This window comes from Egretta garzetta, unplaced genomic scaffold (assembly GCF_000687185.1).
Source record: "Egretta garzetta isolate BGI_Z169 unplaced genomic scaffold, ASM68718v1 scaffold658, whole genome shotgun sequence".
In the NCBI taxonomy this organism is placed as follows: Eukaryota; Metazoa; Chordata; class Aves; order Pelecaniformes; family Ardeidae; genus Egretta; species Egretta garzetta.
The window spans coordinates 425,596-448,063 of record NW_009260499.1 but is presented as its reverse complement, the minus strand read 5'-3'; the positions used below and the strand labels follow the sequence as shown (position 1 = coordinate 448,063).

The 22,468-nt window shown below is 44.5% G+C and overlaps 2 protein-coding genes across 4 annotated transcripts in view; one reads left to right on the top strand and one right to left on the bottom strand.

Annotated features, from left to right (window-relative positions):
* GATD1 (glutamine amidotransferase like class 1 domain containing 1) overlaps positions 1 to 15,832 on the top strand; it is a 21,661-nt gene extending 5,829 nt beyond the window's left edge. The window contains exons 7-8 of the mRNA XM_035900088.1: positions 9,473 to 9,590; positions 15,753 to 15,832. Coding sequence (XP_035755981.1) covers positions 9,473 to 9,560 — 88 coding nt within the window. The 3' untranslated portion in view covers positions 9,561 to 9,590; positions 15,753 to 15,832. The remainder of the gene's footprint in view (positions 1 to 9,472; positions 9,591 to 15,752) is intronic.
* Positions 14,965 to 22,461, bottom strand: TALDO1 (transaldolase 1). Of its 3 annotated transcripts, none has more exons than XM_009644524.2 (8): positions 21,485 to 21,512; positions 19,310 to 19,433; positions 18,730 to 18,837; positions 17,938 to 18,069; positions 17,348 to 17,523; positions 16,993 to 17,190; positions 15,819 to 15,964; positions 14,965 to 15,173 (listed from the first exon to the last, which is right to left on the bottom strand). In XM_009644524.2, exons 1-8 carry the CDS (start codon positions 21,495 to 21,497, stop codon positions 15,141 to 15,143), a joined length of 930 nt encoding a protein of 309 aa, XP_009642819.2. In that variant the 5' UTR covers positions 21,498 to 21,512; the 3' UTR covers positions 14,965 to 15,140. The 3 variants fall into 3 exon arrangements, with proteins under 3 accessions (XP_009642819.2, XP_035755989.1, XP_035755990.1); XM_035900096.1 differs by lacking the exon at positions 21,485 to 21,512 and adding an exon at positions 22,299 to 22,461 and having other exon boundaries at positions 14,966 to 15,173; XM_035900097.1 differs by lacking the exon at positions 21,485 to 21,512 and adding an exon at positions 21,260 to 21,463 and having other exon boundaries at positions 14,966 to 15,173.
* Between the last annotated feature and the right edge of the window lie 7 nt (positions 22,462 to 22,468).

Genomic DNA, 22,468 nt, shown 5'->3' with positions numbered 1-22,468 from the left:
CCACCTTGTGTTTTTGTTGCTACATCTTTTTTTACTGCTGCTCTCTAGACGCTTAATTTACAGATGTGGTGAGCTGTCTTTTAAAGAAAAAGAAAAGCTGGTGCTATGGATGCAAATAGCTGAAGACCTTGCTCTAGGTTGACATTATACTGATTGTTAGTAACTGCCCCAAAGAGCCCTTGGAACTCTGTGAACCATCTGGTGTTTGTGTCTCAAATATCAAAATCTACACCTGGAGCTTCATTGCAATGCAATTTCAGACATGTTCTCGCCTTTCTTTTGGTAGGTCACAAAGTTACTGTCTGAATTGTGAAAGTGTCTGGGACGCTTGGATGTACTTGGAGTAGGATGGAAAACTTAGCTACCCTCTGAATAAAGCAGAACTGGTTCTTTGAAGGCAGCTCCCTGTGGTGATACTCTTAGCACAACATGCCCTTGTTTTCTTCCTTGCCTGTTCACACTATTGGACTTCTGTTTAAAAAGTTTGCTCAGCTGTTTTTAAATGGTCTTCTAACTGGTTATTTGTTCTCCTTTGTGGTGCTTTTGTTATGAGTTTTGTTCTGTTTGAAATGTTTGAAATATTTCTCTCTGGCAAGTACATTGCGGTTGTCTCTTGGTGGAATTTTGTGGACAAAGAAAAAAAATGCAGGCAGCTAATGTGGATCATGTCTTCTGAGGAACCAGTGTGAGATGAAATCTGGCCACCTTTCCTTTTGAGCAGCAGATGTGGCTTGAAGTTGGGCATGGAAAGGAATAATCCGGCAGTATTTTTCACTGTTGCAGGCTCAAACATACTAAATCTGTGGGAAAGTAGACAGATCAACATTTTTTCTTCACTCTTGGAACAGAGGGCAACATTTCTGCAGTGTTTGGTGAAGGAAAGGACTCTTGTGGTTGCATTTTTTTTCTTAACAGGATAATATGATATATTGGTTATAACCAGTCATCAAGCAGCGTAATTTTATGCCTTTTTCTGTAGAAATTCAGGTTTTTTTAGTTCTATCTCAAGAATTCAGTGTGATTTCTGAAAGATAATCTGCTATGGGAATTTGTTGGGTTTTCTATATTTTGGAGCCCAGTGTACAGATTTTTGGCTTTGATAGAAATTAGAATTTGAAACAAAAATTGGGCTTTGGTAGAAATTAAACTATCAAATAGCTTTTATAGCTTAAATCCTCATTCCTGTCAAGTTATCTTGGGGATTTGTTGATCTCTGTCACCATCGGGGTGTACTTTCCATCTGGATTTCTTGTAGGCTGTCTGCTGAAATGATGTGAAAAGTTTTTGTACTTATACTGCAGGAGTATTTGGAATTGAGGTCACGTTATGTTGACTGCTCTGCACCTACAGCAAAGAGACATGCTCTGCCACCAAAAAGTTTATTTAAATAGAGAAGGTAAAACTTCAGGCCCTAGACTCCACTGATTGCCTGAGCAGGGAACTTAGTGGGGCTGGAGTCAGGTAATAGGGGTCCTGGAGGAGGTGGGGGCAATTTATGTGGTTTCTGAGGTGAGTGAGCTTTGCTGCACCTGAGCTAATTCCTGACTGCAGCTGCAAAGCAAAGTCTTGTTTTTGAAGTGGGAATTTGAGAGGCTACAAGTCTATATTACATTTGGGACTGTGCTTCCATGAGATTCTGTCAAAATCGCTAGACCTTTTGTTGCCTGCCTGTAAAAATAGAATATTGCAGTCTACCCTGTGTCCTGTTTTCATTCCTTATTTGTGTATCTAAAGTTCTGTCCAGGCTCGTTAAGCTGCCAGGTGAACAAACTGTTCAGACCACTACAGGCTTTGATCAATTCTCTGTTTTATTTTCCTTGTTTTGTGGCAGCCAGGACCTGTTGGAACTGCTTGGTGCCTGGGTCAGGAAGTATACTGATGTACACTGCCTTCAGATTTTTGTTCTTCCCATATGGGAGCAGATAAAGAGGAGTTCCTGTGTGCATCTTCATTCTTTCACCTCACGTGTCTGCTTCTATCTCCTCAGTAATCTGAGCCATCCCTGGTGTTGGTTTGCTCTTGCAAAATAGAGGGAAAATTGCATGACCCAGTAGAAAGTCGCTGGAGAGGTGGTGTGCAAGTGTGTGTGCCTACAGCAGTCTTGATGAGGTTGAGGAGAGAAGGATGCTGGTTGCATGGATGTGGCCTAACTTCTAGCAGGAAAGCAAAATGATTTTGGGAGAACAACCCCCTCTCTCATGCAGATGGGGGTGAGCGTTGTGCCATCTTTAAACATTACACTGGCAAATTGTGAGCAAATAGTGATGATAGCTCTCAAGTTCTTGTACAGTATGATCAATTCTAGCCAAGGATCAGAAAAAATTGTTCTAAAACACGAGAAGGTTAAAGTAGAAAATATGCGAAGCTGTTTAATGTCATGCCAGATACATTCAGGAAAGTTTTATTCTGTTTATTTGGGGTGTGTGTGTTAAGTCAGTAGATTAAAATGTATAGGCAGTATCCATAATTTTTGCTCATTATCATTTGACTGCTTTACCATGTGCATACAGAATTAATTGCACTCTTAGTCTGCTTCATCAAGAACGATTATAGAGAGTTGATGACCATGATAAGGTTTTATTTACTTCATTCTGGAAAAATTTTTGATGGAGCAGTAAGACTCTCGACTCTACAAAAAATTTCAACTGTGCATCAGGCTATTTATTTTGAAATTCATTAAAAGCAGCAGGGTTGAAGTACAGGCTCCCAAGGCAACAGCATGTCTATAGTTTGGGGTATTGTCATGTACTCCCCCACTTTAGTTCCATGTTAACTTTGTTCTACAGATGTAACACTTGATATTTGTTGTTATTTTTCTTTTGCTTAAAAGCTACCTATATCAACTAAAATCATGAAGTGAGATTACAGAGAGAATAATGATTTTTTGATAAGTCTTGCATTTTACACCTCTGAAGAATTTGAATACCTCATTTTGTATCTTCTGTACCTTGTGTGCTGTGCTTCCTTCCTGGTCAAACTGAGAGGGCCAGTGAAGTATTGTGTCCCAGGCATCTGAGCAGCGATATTTCTCTTGAGTTTGTTTTCCAGCACTTGACTTCAAATGTCATGCCTTAAAATGGCATGTGTTCTCCTCAGTGGTTATAAGAATATAGCATGCTCAATGCACTCAGCAGCCCAATTTTAAATACTACTCTTACCCAATTACACATAACAAGACTGTGGCAAATAACAGCAGCTGGGGTTTTTGGGGACCGTTAGCATAGATGAGAAATGTTGCTTCTTATTGCCTTGTGCCTGTTGACCTTTATCAGTGTCTTAGCTCATGGTATAGTTAGTGTTGTCCCTGCTTCACCACCATGCATCTTTGGCTTAAAGTTAATTTGAATGTAAAGATACTTGTTCATGGTCCATCCAGTGATGTGGGTTAGAAATCATGTATAACTGACTTGAACTGGTAAGAAATCAGCTGGAGGCAATATCAGGAGCCTTCAAAAGGTGCCAGTTCTTGACATATTCAGCAGTGTTCTGCAATGTGATGGTTTTCCCCTCTACCCGGCTTGAGTGTCACAATTTGAACACTGCAGGGAGGATGAGCTTTTGGCAGTGCTTGCAAATGCCTGGTGTTTCACTGTCTTTATGATCAGTTCTTTATGGAAGATTCTGGCATTTAAACCACATGACAGGCCCTTTTGTCCCAAAGCCAGAAACTGCTTCTCAAACAAATTGGAAGCTTCAAATTCTGGAGATTTTCAACCCACAAAAATCCTGATTGTTTCACTGTTGTGCTCTGGAGTGCTTGGTGCTTGGGTCCTAGGGATGTTGTCAGCCAGGCTTATTTCCTTAGAAATCTGTCTGTTCCTATTAACATCCATCTGCTGATATATTTTTTTTGGGAACTACACACAGTGTTACAGCTTGTCTGGGCTTAATGCATGTGAGTGTATTCTATGTTTTCCTCTATTCTTATGGGCAGGCATTGAAGTATCTGTTAGAAGCATTGGAGTGCCTCTGCAATACATGGAGCAGAAACACTTGTGGGATGAATTCAAAGGGTCAGGGGGCTTTCTCAGATGATTCAGCCGTAGGATAATCTTTACAGCCGTTGGCTCTCAGCTGTAAAGAAACATTCCTGTATTGTACCCCCACAAAGGATTTCTTCAACAAGACTACAACACTCATCACTGCATGCCAGCACCCACTCACCACTGAAGCTGTGTATTTGGCCCTGCAGGGAAGAAAGGAAAGGTAGAGAACATCTTTAAGGTAATAGGAGCCTTTACTGGCAGTTTTATACATGTTACGAAGAGGGATGCTCAAAACACTTAAAACATTTGCAAACTGATGCAGCAGTTGGAGTGAGCCCCAAAACCTGCTTGTGGGTGTGATCTCAACTGTGATACTTCTTACATTTTAATTCCATTTAAGTTTTGGCTGTAACAATTAATGAAAAGGTCGTCTTTCTAGTTTGACTAACCTAATGTTTACAGGACAAAGTAGATTGAGTGACGTGAAAGGTGATGAGGAATGGCCAAGTCCCCAACAGCCTGGGCTTTGATCATGAGTCCTCTGTGCTACCACACATCCTGTGGCTTGGTACTGTAGTTGCAGTCAGTGGAGGTAGCTTAGAGCCTCTGAATCCAGAGACAGTGTCAGAGACAACTTGGGCAGACTCAGCTTTTCTGATGAGAGGAGGTGGTGCCTCTTCAGAACACTGAACAAAAGCATTTGCTTGTTTTAAGGGATTCCTTGCAGGATGTTTGGACTCAGTCCTTGTCTGCAGCTAATGGTGGTTAGTCATACTAGCACTCCATCAGTGTATTAAAATGTTTAAATAAGAGTCTTTTCCTGGAGATTCCATGGTATAATCTTCTAAAATAATAAAAAAAGGAACCTTCTTTATTCATCATAGGCTGCTGTGGGATAAGCTCTGTCAGCTGATTCTGGGTATTGGAGTGCTTTTCTGTTTAAACTGATTTCTGTTCCGTTGCTGATGGCGTAGCCCTTTTTTTTGCTTTGTACAGGGCTGTCTGCTTTCCTTGGTGCGGACTGTCAGCTTTGAGCTCCCTTGTAGGCTGTTGCAGCAGCAGCAGTGATGATTAACTGAGAGTCACTGGGCTTTGCTTCTATGCTTGCCCTAAAAGCAGCAGTGAGCCAAATAGGGTAATCCCTGTAGGATGGAGTCCCATAACTCTAAGAAAAAACCCTGGCTGCTGCACCTGCCACACCACTGTCCCAGAAGGCTCTACCTGGTGTATTGGGTCCTCTGTAGAGAACCCCCTAGGACTACAGGCAGATGTTTAGTACTAGCAGGAGATAAAAGGAGCCTTTTGTCAAATGCAGATTTCTAGGTCTGTAAGGCATCTCAGCTCAGCTCGAGGGTCAGTGTGTTCCCTCAGTTCCCATGCTTGGGATCTCCATGTTGTCCCCTAGGATGCAGAAGGTGGTGCCAAAAGCTGACCTGTCATCCTGCTGGGACTAGGCAGCCAGGAACACTGGGGCACTACTTTCTCCTCTGTAATGCCAATGCACCAAAATGAATATCAGAATAAATGGAAATGATTCCTTGATCCTAATTTGCTTTAAAATTTCAAGTGGTACCTATTGGATACTGTCTGGCTTGTTTAATGTAGTCTGTAATAGCCTATGATGGCTGTATTTGATAGTCCTTATGAAAGAATTTCACTTTAAAATTAGTCCTTGGAGATTCAGTGTTGCGAGGCTGAAAATAAATGAATGTACTTACTGTGTCAGTTTTGTGGACCCTAGTGGCTGTTTTCCCAGCAGCTCTGCTCTCCTGTACCTCTCCTCTTGCACCCTTGTTCCAAGAATCCAGGAGGTATTGAGAGCAACTGTTGGGAGGAGCAGCATGTCTCCCTTGGTGTGTTGTGTCATGGAGGGCAAGAGGGAGCTGAAAGAGGAGGGAAAACCTTTCCCCCACCTCAAGCTTTGCATGTTTGCATAGAGTTGAATGTTGAAATTAAAGAGCTGCCACCACAAGGGAAGGTTGATAACTTTTCATTTGTGCTCAGCAGTTGCTGCTCTGTGAAACTCGGAAAGGAAAAGGTGCTGTGGGATGTTGCAGCCTCCCCAGAAGGTGGTGGTACTGCTCTCAGATGGACCTTCATGTTCCTCTTCATCCTCCTCAGCCACCAGCAAACACCAAGTGCAAAGATGTTGCTTTTCTCTCATGAATTCCTGAGGAAAGGCCTGCCACTTCTGTGTACTTATGCTGGGCTAGGTGGGCTGCAGCTGGAAGAGGGAAGAACCTGGGACGCCAGCCAGGTCTACAGGAGCACAAAATGCATATTGACATGGGGTTATGTATGCTCAACTGTGCTGTAAGCAACAAATTATTCCTGTGGCTTCCCAGTGATCTGTGATCATAGGGTCTGCTCTCCCATGCTCCTTTTCTTAGGAGGATGAGGGCAGCATAGAAAACCTGTCATTAAAGCCTCAATCCTTTGTTATCTCCTAAACCATCATGTGCTAATGCTACCCTGCATGCTTTCCTTGGAAATTATCCCTTCTCAGCATCACCTGTTACTAAACCCTCTTGCTCCCCAAAGGTCTCTACTTTGCAGTTTGTGTAAAGCCAAGGGCCAACCCTGAATTGTAGCAGATTCTTTTAAGTAGTTAATTTCTAATCTTGAGCAACTGAGTGAATTTTAAATAGGTGTGCTGTCACTGAAGGTGACTTTGAGCCTGTGGAGTTGCTCAGGTCTCTTGATCTCCTAGATCAAACACTGGCCATATAAATGGGAGTCACGTATCCCTGGGAATAAGAGACAGGGCTTGTACAGCTCAGGTGCTGCAGAGCTGAAGCTGAATTCCTAGCTTAGGCCCAACATCCCTAGCCGTTACTGCAATGGAACGCCAGTCTGAGTTCTGGACTGTGTCTGAGGGATGTGGACTGTAGCAAGATAAGAGTTCCCTCTGCTTTTTGGAAATGCTATGTTTCCTTAGACAAACCTGTGCCTGGAGGGTGCTATGATTGTGTGGATTTCACAGGACAAATGGGAGACCCCTTTTCAAACACTCACTTTGCATGATCCAAGTACATCTGAGCTCAGATTGTGACCTAGACCCAGCCGTAAAGCAAAAACAAAGTCAAAAACCCAAAGCTCAGATTGTAAGTTTCCTTCAGTTACACTGAAAGAAAAATTGAGTGGCAGAGCCCCCAGTGGCCTCTTAACAACCCTCACCCTGACAGCACAGAGGCCATAAAACACATAGAAGCCTGATAAGGCCTCCTGCAGTGGCTGTTTTCCCAGGAGATGTTCACAGGTGCTGTGCAGATATCCTCTGTGAGGCCCCCTGTGTGCAACCCTGAGGGATGTGGGACCTGCAACTCCCTTTTTCTGCGGAAAGGCAAGAAAAGTGTGTGGGATGCTGAGGGTCATGGTGTGCCTATGTCAGAGCTGGACTGTATGGACCACAAAAGCAAACCAGCCCTGCCATTGGGTTAGAGTCATGAATCGCTTGTCCTTTCTTTGCTTTCTGGATGGTGGAAGAGTTTCACCCGTTTTCCCAGCAGAAGATAAATTTTCTCTTCAAATACAAATGCGGGATCATGCAGTTTCTGTGTCAAGTTTCCAAGACTTCCAGGCTAAAGCTGTGAAGCCCAGCAGCCTTGTAGAGAGCAGCTAGAAAAGGTGGAGTCTGACCCTGCCTCCTTTCCAGGCAGCAGCCCTGACTGCTGTCACCTCAGCCCTGCCTGGATGAGCCATCCAGTCTCCAGGGTGGGAAACACCATCACACTTAAACTTGATCGTTGCTGCTGAGTTTGAAATGCTGGGTAAAAAACTGGCTGAATGGCCAGGCCCAAAGGGTGGTGGTGAATGGAGTTACATCCAGTTGGTGGCTGGTCACAAGTGGTGCTCCCTAGGGCTCAGTGTTGGGGCCAGTTCTGTTTAACATCTTTATCACTGACCTGGACAAGGGGATTGAGTGCACCCTCTGTTTGCAGATGACACAAAATTGGGCGAGAGAAATATACTTAGTATATATTTTTAAAGGCTGCAGAAAAAGCCAGGAGACAAAATGTTGCATTTGACCCAAAATAAAAGGTATTTCAGCTTTTTACTTCCATTTATCCTGCTTCTTGTAAGTCCCAAATTTATTTGTTTCATGATTTGCATGTTTTGTGTGTGGGTTGTTTTTTTTTTTTTCAATTCTGTAAGCAAACCAGAAATCATTTACTTGCCAGCTGTTTTCTGTGCTCCCAAGCTAAACTGTCTGCACAGCCTGTTAAACAAAGCTTGCTTTCTCCTGGGGGTTTGTTTTCTTAATATTTCTGCTGCTTATTTCCCCAATTGAGAATTACAATGGAAATAAGAGTTCAAAATGTCCATTTAGATCACTTGCTGAGCTTTGAATAGTCTGCTGTTGTTGGAGGCTCTAACATTTTAATGAATGTTTTTCTCTTGCAGGAACACTCCAGGACTCTGATATGCACCAAGATCTCTGATGGCAGGCACTACTTGCACAGAAACTTATGGGATCCCACTGCATAGGCAAGAGCCACACGTATGGGGAGGTACAGCACTGTTTTCTTTTGGCATTTGGGAATGGAGGATAGAAAGAACATCCTTTTCCAGCCTGGTATGCCAGCAGACTTGTGGGGTGTATTTGCAATTCCCTGCAGTTGCAGGAGGTGTCCATGGACTTAGATGTGGGCTTGCCTGAGCCCGGCCTTTCAACCATTGCTCGCCTGTGCATGGTTGCTCAGCCAGTCCCCCCTCAAGTCAGCCCAACCCAGAGAAATTCCTGCTTTGTTTGAAGTGTGGGGTCTCTCTCCCTGACCGCCTCGGAGGGCAAACTACAACCTTACATATACGTGCAGTTTGTAGCACTCTGTGGCTGTAACCTAGGCTCTGGTGCTTAGACAACGAACATCCAGAGGAAGCGTACTGCTGCTGCAGGAGTGTGCCCCATGAGGAGGGGGGTTGATAGCAGCTCTCTGTCCTGGCTCTTCTCCTGGCAGGGGGCTGGGGAAGCCCAGGTGGACCCTGTGTCATGGGGAGGGCCTGGTAATTGGGCTCAGGTGTAGAGGAGGTAGTAAAGGGAGACTTTCTGTCCCAAGGGGTTGAAAAGGTTTAGCCTTTGTGGCTGGGAAGGATTACTGGCTCTGTGTGTATTTAATAAAAGTGCAAAGGCATTTTTAAATCAAATTTTAAAGTGTATGTATTTGTTCTTTGGAATTCACACACACATTTTATTTGCCATTACTTGCTGAGTCTGAGCTTGTCCTTGTGACTGTGATAGCTAAAAACCTTTCTGGGAGACAACAGAATCTCCTGCTCCCAATTTCTTAATCTGAGGAGGAACGGAGATCTGGGAAGCCACTAGAAGGAGTTTGTAAGCTGGGCTCAGAGAGGATCCTTGGAGAGATCTCTTCATCTGCTAGAGAGTTGAAGTTGAGGAAGAGTTATGGGGTAAAGGTGCTCTGTGTGACCGACCAGGTGTATAGGCTGAAGGTTTATGTGGTTGTTGGGTTTTTGCTCCATTTCAGAATGGATGTGGACTCTGTGACTTCACCACGTACATCAGTCACCTCAAAACATCTGGCCTGTGCTGAAGAGAAAAAGCCCCAGTGCTGAAGTGGGAAACTGCAGCTGCTACCAGAGCAGGTAAGGGATCCTATGACAGCGTGCATTTAAAGCGTAGCTTGTTCATCTCCTGCTGCCTCAGCTCTTGAGGGGACCATGTGTCTGTAGATAAGCAGTGTAAGGTTTGACTGTTATTGAGGCACCTTTTCCTGCCTCCTCTTCCCCTTTCACTGCAGTACTTTATTGTCCCTTGAGCAAGTTTTGGAGTGCTTCAGAGTTCTCTTTGAACCCCATGGTGTTACTGACTCTGGCCAGCTGTGTCCCAGCTATGTAAGGTGACTGATCCCGTGGCTCTGCTGGTGGTGTGAGGGCGTAGGGCACTTCCCTCATGCAGGAGTAAGAAGGGATATTTCTTGCAGCAGCTCAAAGCCTCTGACCACCTAGTGTCACAGCAGCAAGCCCCCAAATTCTGTGCTCCTGAATTCCCACCCTGCCATGATGCAAGGCTGGTTGCTCACAGAGATGTGTGGTGTTAGCAGCTCAGCAGAGCTCGGGACACAATTCCAGAGCAGAAAGCTTTCACTGGGCTCCTCGTTCCCCAGGTTACCAACTTTGAGCTGTCAGTATTTTAGGGCTGACTGGGAGATATTTTTAGAAAAGTTGTTGGTTTCTTTCTGATTGAGAAAGCTCCAGAACAAAGAGGCTTTGGGGAAAGTGAAAGGGCAGCAATCTGTCAGTCAGATCTTGCCTAGAAAAGACCAGTCCAGCACATTTGTCACTTTGAGCTACCAGTTACCCGTGTGACAATAAGGAAGCAGGTGCCCTCTTCTAAGACTTTCCTGCATTCTCATCCCATGACAGTTCATCCCTGTCACTGACAGGGTTTTTGTCCTAGTAATCATAAACCAAAATCCAGGATGTGAGACATGATATAAAATGTGACATATACATGTGATGGCTTTTGCATTTTGAAGTCTGTTGGTGTGTACTAGCAACCTATGTAGGGGCTTTGATTAAGCAATGGATCCATAATGCCTTATGCTTGGAGAAGTCTGAGGAGCTTCTGTTGGACTTCTCTTACAGTAAGAGGGAAAGATGCAAAATAGGTTGAGAAGGGACCCACCTGGGTTGTCTTCTCATGGGAGGAGGACTCCAGCCTAAAAGAGGATCCCAGGCATGAGAGGCACACAGGGAGTGTGTCCCAAGGGCGGCTGGATTATCCACAAAGACCAGGCACCTTGCAGGCGTTTCCTGAGCTATTTGGTAGCCGCAGGGATCGAAGGCACAGCTTTCAGATGGGAATGACTTGATTGCTGAGTGAAGTGCAGGATGGAGAGGTCTGGTAGGTGAGCTTAAGATGGCTTCAATCCATGGACTGGAATAGCTGCTTCCCCCCCTCTGGGCTACTTAAGGACTTGGCATTGGCCTTTGCACAGAGGTCTTTGGGTTGCGATTGGCGCAACTCACACAACCTCAGTGGGGAAGGGAGACTGGCACTTTGTGCTGTTAAATTGTAAATGAGAAAGGATCCAGACAGCTGCACTCTGCATTGCAGATCAGCAGAGGAGTCAGAGAGCTGTCTGTGGTCATAATCAAAAGGCAGGCTGAAGATTCGCAGATGGCGGAGGTGGTTCAGTTAGTGGTCACGTCCATGCATCTTCATGGTGCTAGAGGAGAGTGCTAGGGAGGCAGCAGCATCAGAAAAAAAAACCCAAAACCCATTTAAAAAGTATAGGGCCCTTGGTAGAACTGGGGAGAAGATGAGCAGCTCTGAGGTGAATGAGTTTGTATTTTTATTTTTTTTTTTTAAGAAGAAAAGTAGTTTGCCAAGAGGTGACTCCAAACTTTGCAGTGTGATACTGTACCCAGACACGAGTGATGCTTGTCTGTGTAAAGGGCTGGCATCTTCAGGAGCTGGGTATCAGTCACTTGCTGACCTGTGCTGTGATGCTGTGAATGCACAAAAAGCAAATTTGCTGGTAATGGGGGAAAAAAACCCCGTTTCTCAGGCAGCGTGAAAGGACAGTCAGTCTACCTGCAGGATCTAAGTCAGAGGGTAACCCTGGATTTCTTCAATTGTTGTCTGCTTTCTAGTTCTGTTTGAAAGGGCTGCATCTTCACAAACATGTGGCTTTCCCACTGACTTTTCAGTGACAATGAACACTCCTGTTTCTGACAAGTTATATACAAAATGGTAAAGACCTTTTAGGGAGTTTCAACTGATGCCACTTTGCCGATTTCACTGGAGCCCTGCCTGCATTCACCAGGTGTGGCTCAGCAGGTCTTCCTGAGAAGATCTAATAGAGAAGTTGTGTGAAATAGGAGAATACGTACTCTGCAAGCAAAGTGGGAGGAAGGGGACTGGATTGCAAAGGATTTTTGGAGCAGAATCAATCCTTAGATAAGCACCATCCAATTGGGCTGTAACCACCAGGTCATGTTCATAGGAGCCAGTCTTGGTCCAGATGAAATGAGTTAGTCTTGGCTGTGAGAGAAGCAGCTTCTGTATCAAAGAACTGCTGTCAAATCCAGCTACTTCTGGATTTGGCCTGCCCTTAGTAGCAGCTAAAGCCTAGGACAGATGGCACGGAAGTGATTGTACGTCAGATACAGATGCACAGCTGAGCTGTTTCAAGAAACTGGCATGTAGCGCTCTGTGTTCTTCTGCAGAAAAGATGTGTTGGGGCCCCAGGGCTATCTGACAGCACTGCATTGCCTTGGAATTGAATTATTTTTTTTTAAATGCTCAATAGATATGAATCTCGGGAGAATGACTCAGCTAAAGGAATCAACAAAAAGATTCCTGTTGATACCAGTGTGCTGGTAAATGCAAAGTTTAGGCAGATGGTTCCTTCTGTGTTGCACCTAGAATGATGCTGGTATGAAGACCGACCAGCCAGGGCCAGCACTGGTAGCTTGACTTCATGCAGCTTCTCTGCAGTATAATTGTGCCTGAACCCTTCCACCTGTAAGAATGCAGTAGTGGCCTAAAATACCCCCTAATTCCTTTGCTAAGAGGTCAGGCATTAGGACATGCCTGCCTTGGTGTCAGACAAGTCGTGGCAGGCTGAGAATCATCCAGTGATCTAGGTGGAGTTACAGCCTGCAGAGAGGCCTGTCACCTGTCAGGGAACGTGAGGAAGGAAGACCCATTTTTCAGGGAGACCAGCAACAACTGCACAGACCTCTCAATACAGCAGTTCTGCATTTGCCACTTCTACAGCCCCAGATCTGCCTCTTCAGAATATGGGAAATACTTGAGCTCTTCCATCAGTGACATTGCATTCAGAGTTTGCTGGATTAAGTAAGCTTGTTGCTGTGGGGGAAATATTTTTGTCTAGCTGAGGATTCCCATCCTACCCTGTCATCTGTTCTGATTGTTGTAATAGCAGTTTTTAGAAAACACATTGAATTACCTGCTCATGATTTGTGTTACTGTTCAGAAGTCATCTCTGAGTGCTCTGGCTTGCCATGGGTCTCACTGGTCTATCCCCTCTGCAGCTGTCAGTCTCACAACGGTGCTGTGCAGCTTTATTAAAGCTATCCCAGGGAAGCACAATTCCGGACTGGCTGAAAGCCTCATTCTCTTGCCTGAGGAAGTCATGGGTGTGTGGCACAGATGGCTGTGTGGCACAGTGTAGGGAGGTCAGGGCAGGGTAAAGCTTTTAGTGATAGCTTGACTTTTGAAAGGGAGGGAAAAAAGATCACCTCCCTGGGGACAGCTTGCTTTTTACTGTGGCCTGCTTTGTGCAGTTACCTACACCTGTAGAGCAGAGGGGTTGAGGTCAGTCCCCTGAGGTGACTTTGTCTCCCTCTGCTAGGCTGGCACTATTCCCAGCCCTGCAGGGGGCAGGTCCAGGTGAGGCTGGGAGTGCAGCACCACATAGAACAGCATCAGTCATGTCTCAGACCTGCATCTGGTTTGCGAGCGTGCAGCTGGCTGTCACTGTGGCTGAAACAACAGTTCCCAGGTTGTTATGGCAATGTCCTGACAATAGTGCTGCTGTGTCACACTGATGTTAGTGATCAATTGTTCCCTTGGCTTGTTTTTCTTGTATTATTCAAGCTGGATATAGCATGTGTGTGTAAGTATTGTAGCCTCAGTGCTGCCTTTTTTCCCCTCCTTTTTAAAAGAGGTTAAGTTCAGGCAACTTTATCAGGAAACAGTTGTGTCTACATATAAACAGGAACCTCATAGAATCATATGATCATTTAGGTTGGAAAAGACCTTTAAGATCATAGAGTCCAAGTGTTAACCTAACACTCCCAAGTACCCACTAAACCCTGTCCCTAAGCACCACAACTACATGGCTTTTAAATACCCCCAGGGATGGGGACTCCACCACTTCCCTGGGCAGCCCCTTCCACTGCCTGATAACCCTTCTGGTGAAAGAATTTTTCCTAATGTCCAACCTAAACCTCCTCTGGCGCAATTTGAGGCCATTTCCTCTTGTCCTATTGCTTGTTCTTGTCTACTCTTGATAGAACTGGATCTATTAATAAGAGATATATTTAATTAGTCTTAATGAAATACAGCATGAAATGTAATCACATGCACCCCAACTTAATAGAAAGCCCTGTAATGGGTAAGTGTGTGCTGTATTAGGATTAGGTAATTCCTGAGGAAGGCTGCCACACAGCTCTTCCTCTTTTGCAAAAGCAGCATCTTAAGAACAATAGGGATAGGGTGATAGAACTTACCAAAAAACCCCAAAACCCAAACCCTCAAAAAAACCCCAAATGCAAAACCCCCTCAGCTGTGGGGTAGGGTCAGCAGCAATTCTATGAGTACTGCATGTAAAAAGCAGTAACTCCTCCAAAGACAATACACAAAGCTCTAACAGCTGATCTTGAGTTGTATCCATGTTCACTGTCAGCTCAGATTAACCAGCTGTCAAGTTATTTATTAACTGCTTGAGAGACTTAGTTACTTAATTTTGAAAGTGTAGCCTTCAGTAACACCAGGGGTAGGTGTAGCTTGTGCCTGTGTTGTAATCACAGTGGCGCATTCAGCTTCAATCAATTCCATGTTCTTGCTGTTACCTTGCTTTGGGCTCTTAGGCAAGTGGTAAACAAAGCTGATATTTGACAAAATTCCTAAAAATTGCTTATGATACAACTTCCCCTTCCCCCCCCCGTTAAAAAGCCTTGAAATACTAATTAAGATGGCATTCACCAGGTTTGCAAACAGTAAGCCACTACTGCTGCCACCTTGGCTGCATAAAGACAAAAGGAAGGGACTCATAGGAGCAGTTGTGGGTTTTGTAGCAAGGAGGGCTTTGGAAACCTGTGTCTTCTCTTCAGGCACAGTAAGAGCATGAAAGACAAAACTGTTTTCTTAACACATTAAGAATGTAGGCTTAATTAGGAATTTAGTTAAAAAACATAAAAAAAAATACTGTCAGATGTCCCCCACAGCAGTGAAATGAACACATTACAAAGCAAATATGTGTTAATTTGCATGTATTGACAAAAGTGCCACAAAAATTTGAAATTCTATTTGTCCCTTTGCAAACTGATAAAAAAGCATGATCCAGAAATCTATCCATACATAGCATAAGACTTTTACAGGTAAGACATTTGTACATCCATTTAACCTCAGGTGATCCAATCAGGAGAATTCTGATTTTTCTACTTTCCATTTTCAGCACTGAACATTCGCTCCTAGAAAGAGAGAAGTAAACACACAAGAGCTGAATTAAGAGTTTGGGAACTGGACTGTGCTTTAGCAATGCAGGTTTAAGTCACTACTAAGTAGCAGTCAGTCAACAAGAACAAAAGCCTAGATCAGGTGTACTTGGTGTGTATTCCCCCCAAAAAACCACACTGTTCAATCAAGACTCTGCATAAACTAACAGAAAACTTTGCTTGGCTATACTCAGCCAACCTGTTGTTGGTGCCTCCTAGTGCCAAGTATAAGCATGATTTATTTCCAGCTCACTACCTGAAGATTATTTGTGTGTCTTGTACCGCTGCTGACAGCTAACAAGTTTAGTTAGACTTAAGGGACTTTTCACTTTGAGGGTACTGTTATCTTGATGAGCTGCCAGCCTAAACACTGCCTTGGGCCTCAAACTGCAGGTGTTGCTGTATACTGCTGGCATGAATTCCTTCTCAAGATCCAGTGAAGTTTACCAAGTTCACTTCATTTAGGTGGCCAGTTTGCTAGCTGCCTGTCCTACATAGTGTGTACTGCCTGTATAAAAACCTGATTGGACTTGCTTACATGTTCCTAATCCTTAGGCATACCACAAGGAACTGTGGGTTAGCTGTAGTACTTGGAGGAACGTGAGAGGTGACAACATCTACCTTTAACATCCTCTCCAGTTTAATTGCATCTGCAGAAAATTTTCTGATCCCATCAGATAATTTCTCCACAGCCATTTGGTCTTCGTTATGGTGCCAGCGAAATGCCTTCTCATCCAGGTGGATCTTCTCAAGCTCACATGCCTGAGCTGTGCAAGGGGAATTGAAAAGAAACAAACATATCGGATTATTATCAAATACCACAGGCTTCCTAGAACAGTCTCAAGATTCTGATCATCTCCAGCTGTTGAAAAATTTCAACCACCACTTTCAACACCACTTGCTACATGAGCGCACTTTGGGCTGCAAGACTGAAAATGCTCCTGATCTGGTTGGGAGGAAGTCACCTAGATAATCCCTTTCTTAAAATGCAATGTTTACACGTATGCCATAATCTTGTATCTGCTGCTGAATGGTACACTACTTTCAGGCTTATTATCAAGAATTATGCAACAGTCCTACCACAGTGAGACATTCTAAGCAAATAGGCTGAACAATTAGGTCTTTATTTGGCAGTACCTAACAAAAGCTCGATTGATAACATGCCTACAAGCCCGCTAGCACCCTGTAAGCAGCAACTCATGACTACAGCTGCACACAAATCTCATCTTCTAAGCTGTAACAGCATTTTAATATGGCTACAGAAAAGCAAAAGTAGTGCAATGGGAACATGTGTTCAAAAGCATTGTGGCACAGTATCACTAGGTCAAATCACTTAGTCTTGCACGTGATTAATTTCTAGAGTTTCTGGAGGGAAAACACACCTTTTGGCATGTTTAAAGCTAACTGCATCACTGATGCAGTATTACCATAAGATTAAACTGGTTTTGGCATCTTTGCTTAATATTCAGTCCCAAGCATATGAAGTATAAAGTTCCTTCTGCTCTCCCTGTCCTCTCAGGAGAGGGTACAGAGTATTTAAGCACACTCAAACCCCATCGTAATTCCAGTCAGTGTACTCAGTGGGACCCAGGACCCTACAGAAGCGACTGTGTGGCAGCAACTGTACCAGTACTGTTGTAATGAAGCTACAGTATTTCCATCAGAGAGGGGTCAACGTTTATCCTTAAAGAAGAATGGAAGCAAGCGCCACAGAGCAGAGTGGAACCACATATCCTTTAATGTTCAAAAAGAAAGGGAGACTGAGCAAGCCCATTTTATGTAGAAGTGGACTTACCCTCTTTTACGCTGAGCGTGGGAGTTAACTTCACATACTCTTTGCTGAGCTCTGCCAAAAGCTTGGGTGAAATAGTGAGATAGTCACAGCCCGCAAGTGCTTTTATTTCTCCCGTGTTTCGAAAGGAAGCACCCATCACAATAGTTTTGTAGCCAAACTTTTTGTAGTAGTTATAGATCTTAGTGACACTCTTCACTCCTGAACAGGAGAAATTGGCAACTGTCAGAATAATTCACTTGAAGTACAAACATGTTACTCAGAACCATTTTTTTCATTAAGAGGATTTATACAAGTAAGCTGCGGTTTGAATGAGGAGCTGTTGCATTTTTAACAATACGTTAAAAGGAAAGCTTACCTGGATCCTCTGCAGGCTCATAGGTTTTCTTATCTCCGTTTGCAACATACCAATCCAGGATACGTCCTACGAACGGGGAGATCAGAGTAACTCCAGCTTCAGCACAGGCAACTGCCTGGGCGAAGGAGAACAGCAAGGTCATGTTGCAGTGAATCCCATACTCTGCTTCCAGAACCCTGCAGACACAGACTGGCTTAAAACAGCGGTTTGCTCACCTACTGAATTTACATGCTAGTAAGTTAAAACTACTGAATTTCTTGAGTTAAATTCAGAATGTGGCACAGTTTATAAGCTTTAAAGTTTAAAGCTAACAGCAAGTGTTTTGCACTGCCAGACTCTTACTTTATTTAATGCTATTCCTTGAACCAAACGCAGACAACTTTGCATGGTATTTCAGGAAACACTGTTTGTGGCCTGGCCCTCACATGAACAAACTTTTCCTATTTCAACAGAAAGCTGTAGCCCTAGTAACAGACTTCCTGATGCAGTGCTTTCAAAACAAGTCTGTAAGTGCAGAATGCATTTGTCAGGTGCCTGTGAACAGGCAGAAGCACACTATGAATCAGCATACCAGGTACAGAAATACTTACTTGCCAGCCTGGATTCCTTCCCACGTTGAAGAGAGCTTTATGAGAATACGATCTTTACCAATTCCTGCTTCCTTATAGAGGTCAATGAGGCGCCTGGCCCTTTGAATCATTCCTTCCTTATCAAAGGACAACCTTTGAAACAAGAGCAGGACTGCTTAAAACTGACTTTTTTTTTTTTAATGCTCTCCCCCCCAAACCCTATTGAAAAACTTTGTCTGTTTTATCAGCTTTTATATGCCAGTAGCAGGTTTTTGTTCTCGGAGATACTTCCTGGACTATGAGCCCATCACACATGTGTACGACAGCACTGCTACTCTCTGATTCAGAGGATCCAGAGCTCAAGATAGCTTTCCTTGAGAAAGTTATTGACTACAGTTTTCCATAATGAATGCAGAAGTGAATTGGCAATGAGTAGGTTAACAGACAAATCCTATGCAAGTCTTGAAATAAACTGTTAAAACACATCTCTTGCTAAATTGTAAAGACATTATCACACGGAAGAGAATGAACTCTTAAGTGTACTGGAAGCAGGAGGTTTCCCTTGCTTAAGGAACAACAAGATGACAAAAATCCAAGCTCAGTATTACTTGTTTTCATAAAGTTTTAGCAGCAAGTTATAATCAAGCAAACGAACTAAATTCCATTCTCTAATTAAACAAATATTAACTATATAAACTCTTGCTAGCCTTACAACAGTGAGCTGTCTAGTCACGAACATCTTTCTCCAACTCACATCGTGTCTCTTTGTGTATGTACAAATATCCAGGGTAACCCAGAGGAAAAAGAGCCAACCTTGCATCTACTTCTGTGGACACACGGCCAGGTATCCTCTTCAATATTTCCGCTCCAAATAATACAAAAAGTTTGTCACAAGCATTTTTGATCTGCTCCTCTTCTGACCTGAAAACCACAAAGAGCAAAATCATTTCTAAGGGGGGCAAAAAAAAAAAAAAAGCACATTCACACCTTGCCACGGATTTGAAGATCAAATTTTGCAGCCCATTGAACATTAAATTCCAGAGTTCCAATAGCCACTTTGCTGTGCTCCATGTTTATGTTCTGCCCTCTGTGTTCCACCAGCAGTATTAGCCTTTGGGTACTGTTTCCTATAATGCTGTCAGCTCAGGAGTGTTTTCCTGAGCAGTCCTAGAAGGCCACCTGAGAACTGGTAAATGGAGATGCACTTCAAAGTACACCTGAAAGGAGCATATGACATTTTTCTTTAACAGCTGAGGCTTTCTGGGGCAGGAGATACGCCCACGAGTACATGAGGGGAAAACCCCAGTACATTGCTAGTACTACTAAACACTATTTATATAAATAAGGCACGTTAAATACAGATCTACCGAGATAAAGAAACCTCTTTACTTACCCGCCAAGTTTTTTCCCATAGGCAACAGCATCATCCACAAGTTCCTGGTAAGCTGGCATCTGAGCAGCAGCTAATATCAGAGATGGGTTTGTGGTGGCATCTAGGGGCTTGTACTCATCAATTGCTAGGGAAATAAAAGCAGCCTGTTCAAAACCATCAGTAGGCCTGAGCAATTAACGGGATTTTGCTCAGATGTGTGAGAATGCAAACACTTACAGCTGTAGGATAGTAGTGTTCGTGATGGAGCAGACTAGTGCAAAACGGGGTTTAAATACCACTGCCTGAAAGCTGGCTTGTGCCACAAGTACCACAACAAGGTTATCAGAGCTACAGTAGTAAGATACAGCAAAGTATAAGGAAATAAACTTGTGGAAGTGACAGATGAAGAGAAGTGGTGCTAATTCTCAACTTCTCATCTCTGTCCGTATCATATTCGCCAGCATAGCTGAGTTCCAGGAATCACAGGGGGAAAGTAAAGACCAGGGGGGTCTTTCTTCCCTTCCAGCAGTTAGACCTGTGGGTGGTTGTTTGTCTACAACCAGAACAGGAAAAAAGGCATCTGTTCAAAGAGTTGCCAGAGCCTTACTGCATTTTAAAGCCTTTTCAAACAGTTGCAAACCATTTCTTAGTATCCACTCTTGTCATTTCCTTGAACTCCCAGGCTTCCTTCCTTGTAGAAGATATTTAAGCCTTTGGCTTACCTTAAGCCCTGGACTACACCTGTTTCAGGTGATACCAGTTGTTTACCGGAGTAGGCTGTGACTGTGTGTTGCCTGGCCCTAATCACAGCTGAGCTGCCTGGCATGCAGACCCTGACTCAGCACGTGGGGGTGAGCCTCTGCAGGCCCTTCCATGATTTCTGCTTACAAGCTCCCTTGCTAACACAGCTAAGTGTCAAAAAATAACAAAATGTTTATTACCAGCTCATTTTCCTCAGCGTTTTTGCATGGGGATGAAAACCCAAGTTAGTGAGCACAACTTTATATTTTTTTCAGTCACAGAAGAAAGTAAGTGGTGTTTTTCCGTAGCTCCCTCCTAGGCAACAACCATGATTCTGGAGCAGGCCCACTCCATACACAGACACCCTTCAAAACACTCTTCAATTCACATAGATACTGCTTCAAATAAAGCAGCGTGCCAGTGAAACTCAGTTCTGAAGCACATGCACAATTTTAGAGAAGTCTCTTTTGACAGAGCTTATTACTTCTCTCCAGCCTTCCAGCATTTGAAGACTCTCACGGGTATCTGGCAACATGCGTCTGTCTGTCCAACAGTCTGTCACCCAGCTTTCCTCACCCAGCCTTCCCTTCGCTCTGCCAGCGAATGGTCCATAGCCTGTGCTTTAGCTGTGCAGTACAAGCTTTCAGCCGGGGGGTGTCTGTGACCGCTGTGCCACCTTTCCTCGTTGCGAGCACAAAGCAAGCCGGGCACAAGAGTAAGGATGTACCGGTCTGGCTTAGGGAAAAAGCAAACCTAGTGCAGCGACTAGAGAAGCCACTTACACCACCACTTACTCCAGGTGCTTGCTTCAAGAGCGTTTCAAACCAGCGCCCTTTCCTACACAGCGTTATCTATAAACAAAACTGGGAGCCAGCGTGAGCAACAACTGCACCTTATCCAGCATCAGCGTTTGACTGGACCAGCTGCCAGCTGTAGCCGTGTTCGGACTGCGAGAGGGATCCGCAGGTGACAACAGGCAGCCAGAGATCAACCGCAAAACTGTTTCAAGGAGCTTGTTAAACCTTTCTGGTGGGCAGTGCTCGGCTGCCTTACTGCCACCCGTACACAACCCCCCCTCGGCTGTCACAAGGATTTCTGCTCCCCCCCCCCATTTTTTAAACCAGTGCAGACAGCATAATGTTTTAAATTCATGCAATGTCAGCACACGCCAGCCTTCAGCCAGGCTTGTCACTACTCAAAGGTACACAGACCCAACAAGGCTGAGGTTACCTCGTCGCTTAGCACATCCAAGGCTCTCGACACAACGCTTGACAAAGCTGCATCAGTGCTCCGTACCTTCCGTGGTATGGTGGTTGTCCGTCACGTCAGACGGACTCCTCAAGGCAAGTGACAGTTTCTCCCTAATGTTTCATGCAGCCTGACGCTTGGAATCCAGCAATCCCAAAGCGCTTAACAGATCCACGTTACCTAGAGTTAGCTCGAGTAGGTACCTACACGCGGGGAGCATCACGAGGCATGCGTCTGAGCTGTTGCTACCCCTGCGTGCTCTTCATCTTAAATTTACTAAATATAAGACATCTGACAGTTGCCGCTTAGGGTTGTTTATTCACCACCTATAGGATTAGGTAAGCAGCAGACAGATTACCGCAGGCCTCAGCGAGGGCAGCACAGGATTCAAGAAGCGTTTGCTCTACGCAACCCCGGGAGGTTTGGGGAGGGATTTTTCAGTTCTGACATTCCGAGAAAGTTGCGTGCCTGTGCAGGCGCTCAGGCAGCGACGGCTTCGCAACGAGGGGCTATAATCAAACGCCACCTCCCTTCCTCAGAAAGGGGAGTGCTTGCTCCTTCTCCTAAGAGAAGGAAAACAAAAGCACTCTGGCATTATTAATGGTCTGAAGCTGCGCCAGGGCAGGTTTAGGCTAGACATTAGGAAAAACTTCTTCACCAAAAGGGCTGTCAGGCTCTGGAATGGGCTGCCCAGGGAGGTGGTCAAGTCCCCATCCCTGGAGGTATTTAAAAGAAGGGCAGATGAGGTGCTGAGGGACAGGGTTTAGTGGTGGGATGGCAGGGTTAGGTTAAAGGTTGGACTCGATGATCTTAAAGGTCTTTTCCAACCAAAGTGATTCTATGATTCTATTATTTTCTTGGCCTCATGACTGCTTTGCTTCCGCCGTTTCAAAACAAAAAAAAAACCCCACAACCAAACACAAAACCAAAAAACAAAACCCAAAATAAATCTACGCTGGTTATTGGACAATAATAACTTTGTTAGCCCCACAGAGCTTATCTGGTCGAGGCTGGCACTTACTGGTGAGCTGAACGCCGGGGTTTGTGCGTGCTCTAGGTCAAACTGGACAAAAAAAAAACAACCCCAAAAGCCATCGGAGGGGCCGAGAGATGAACACACGGGACCGGACCAAACCTGCAGGCTGCCGCTGCGGAAGCCTTGGATTCAAACGGGGCGTGCGCGGCAGCAGC

Excerpts from the sequence above, each read along its gene's own strand:
- TALDO1 (XM_009644524.2), bottom strand. Across the intron at positions 17,524-17,937 it reads GAAGGAATCCAGGCTGGCAA|GGTTCTGGAAGCAGAGTATG; the intron begins GTAAGTATTTCT and ends CTGTGTCTGCAG. Across the intron at positions 17,191-17,347 it reads TGAGCCTGCAGAGGATCCAG|GAGTGAAGAGTGTCACTAAG; the intron begins GTAAGCTTTCCT and ends TCTCCTGTTCAG.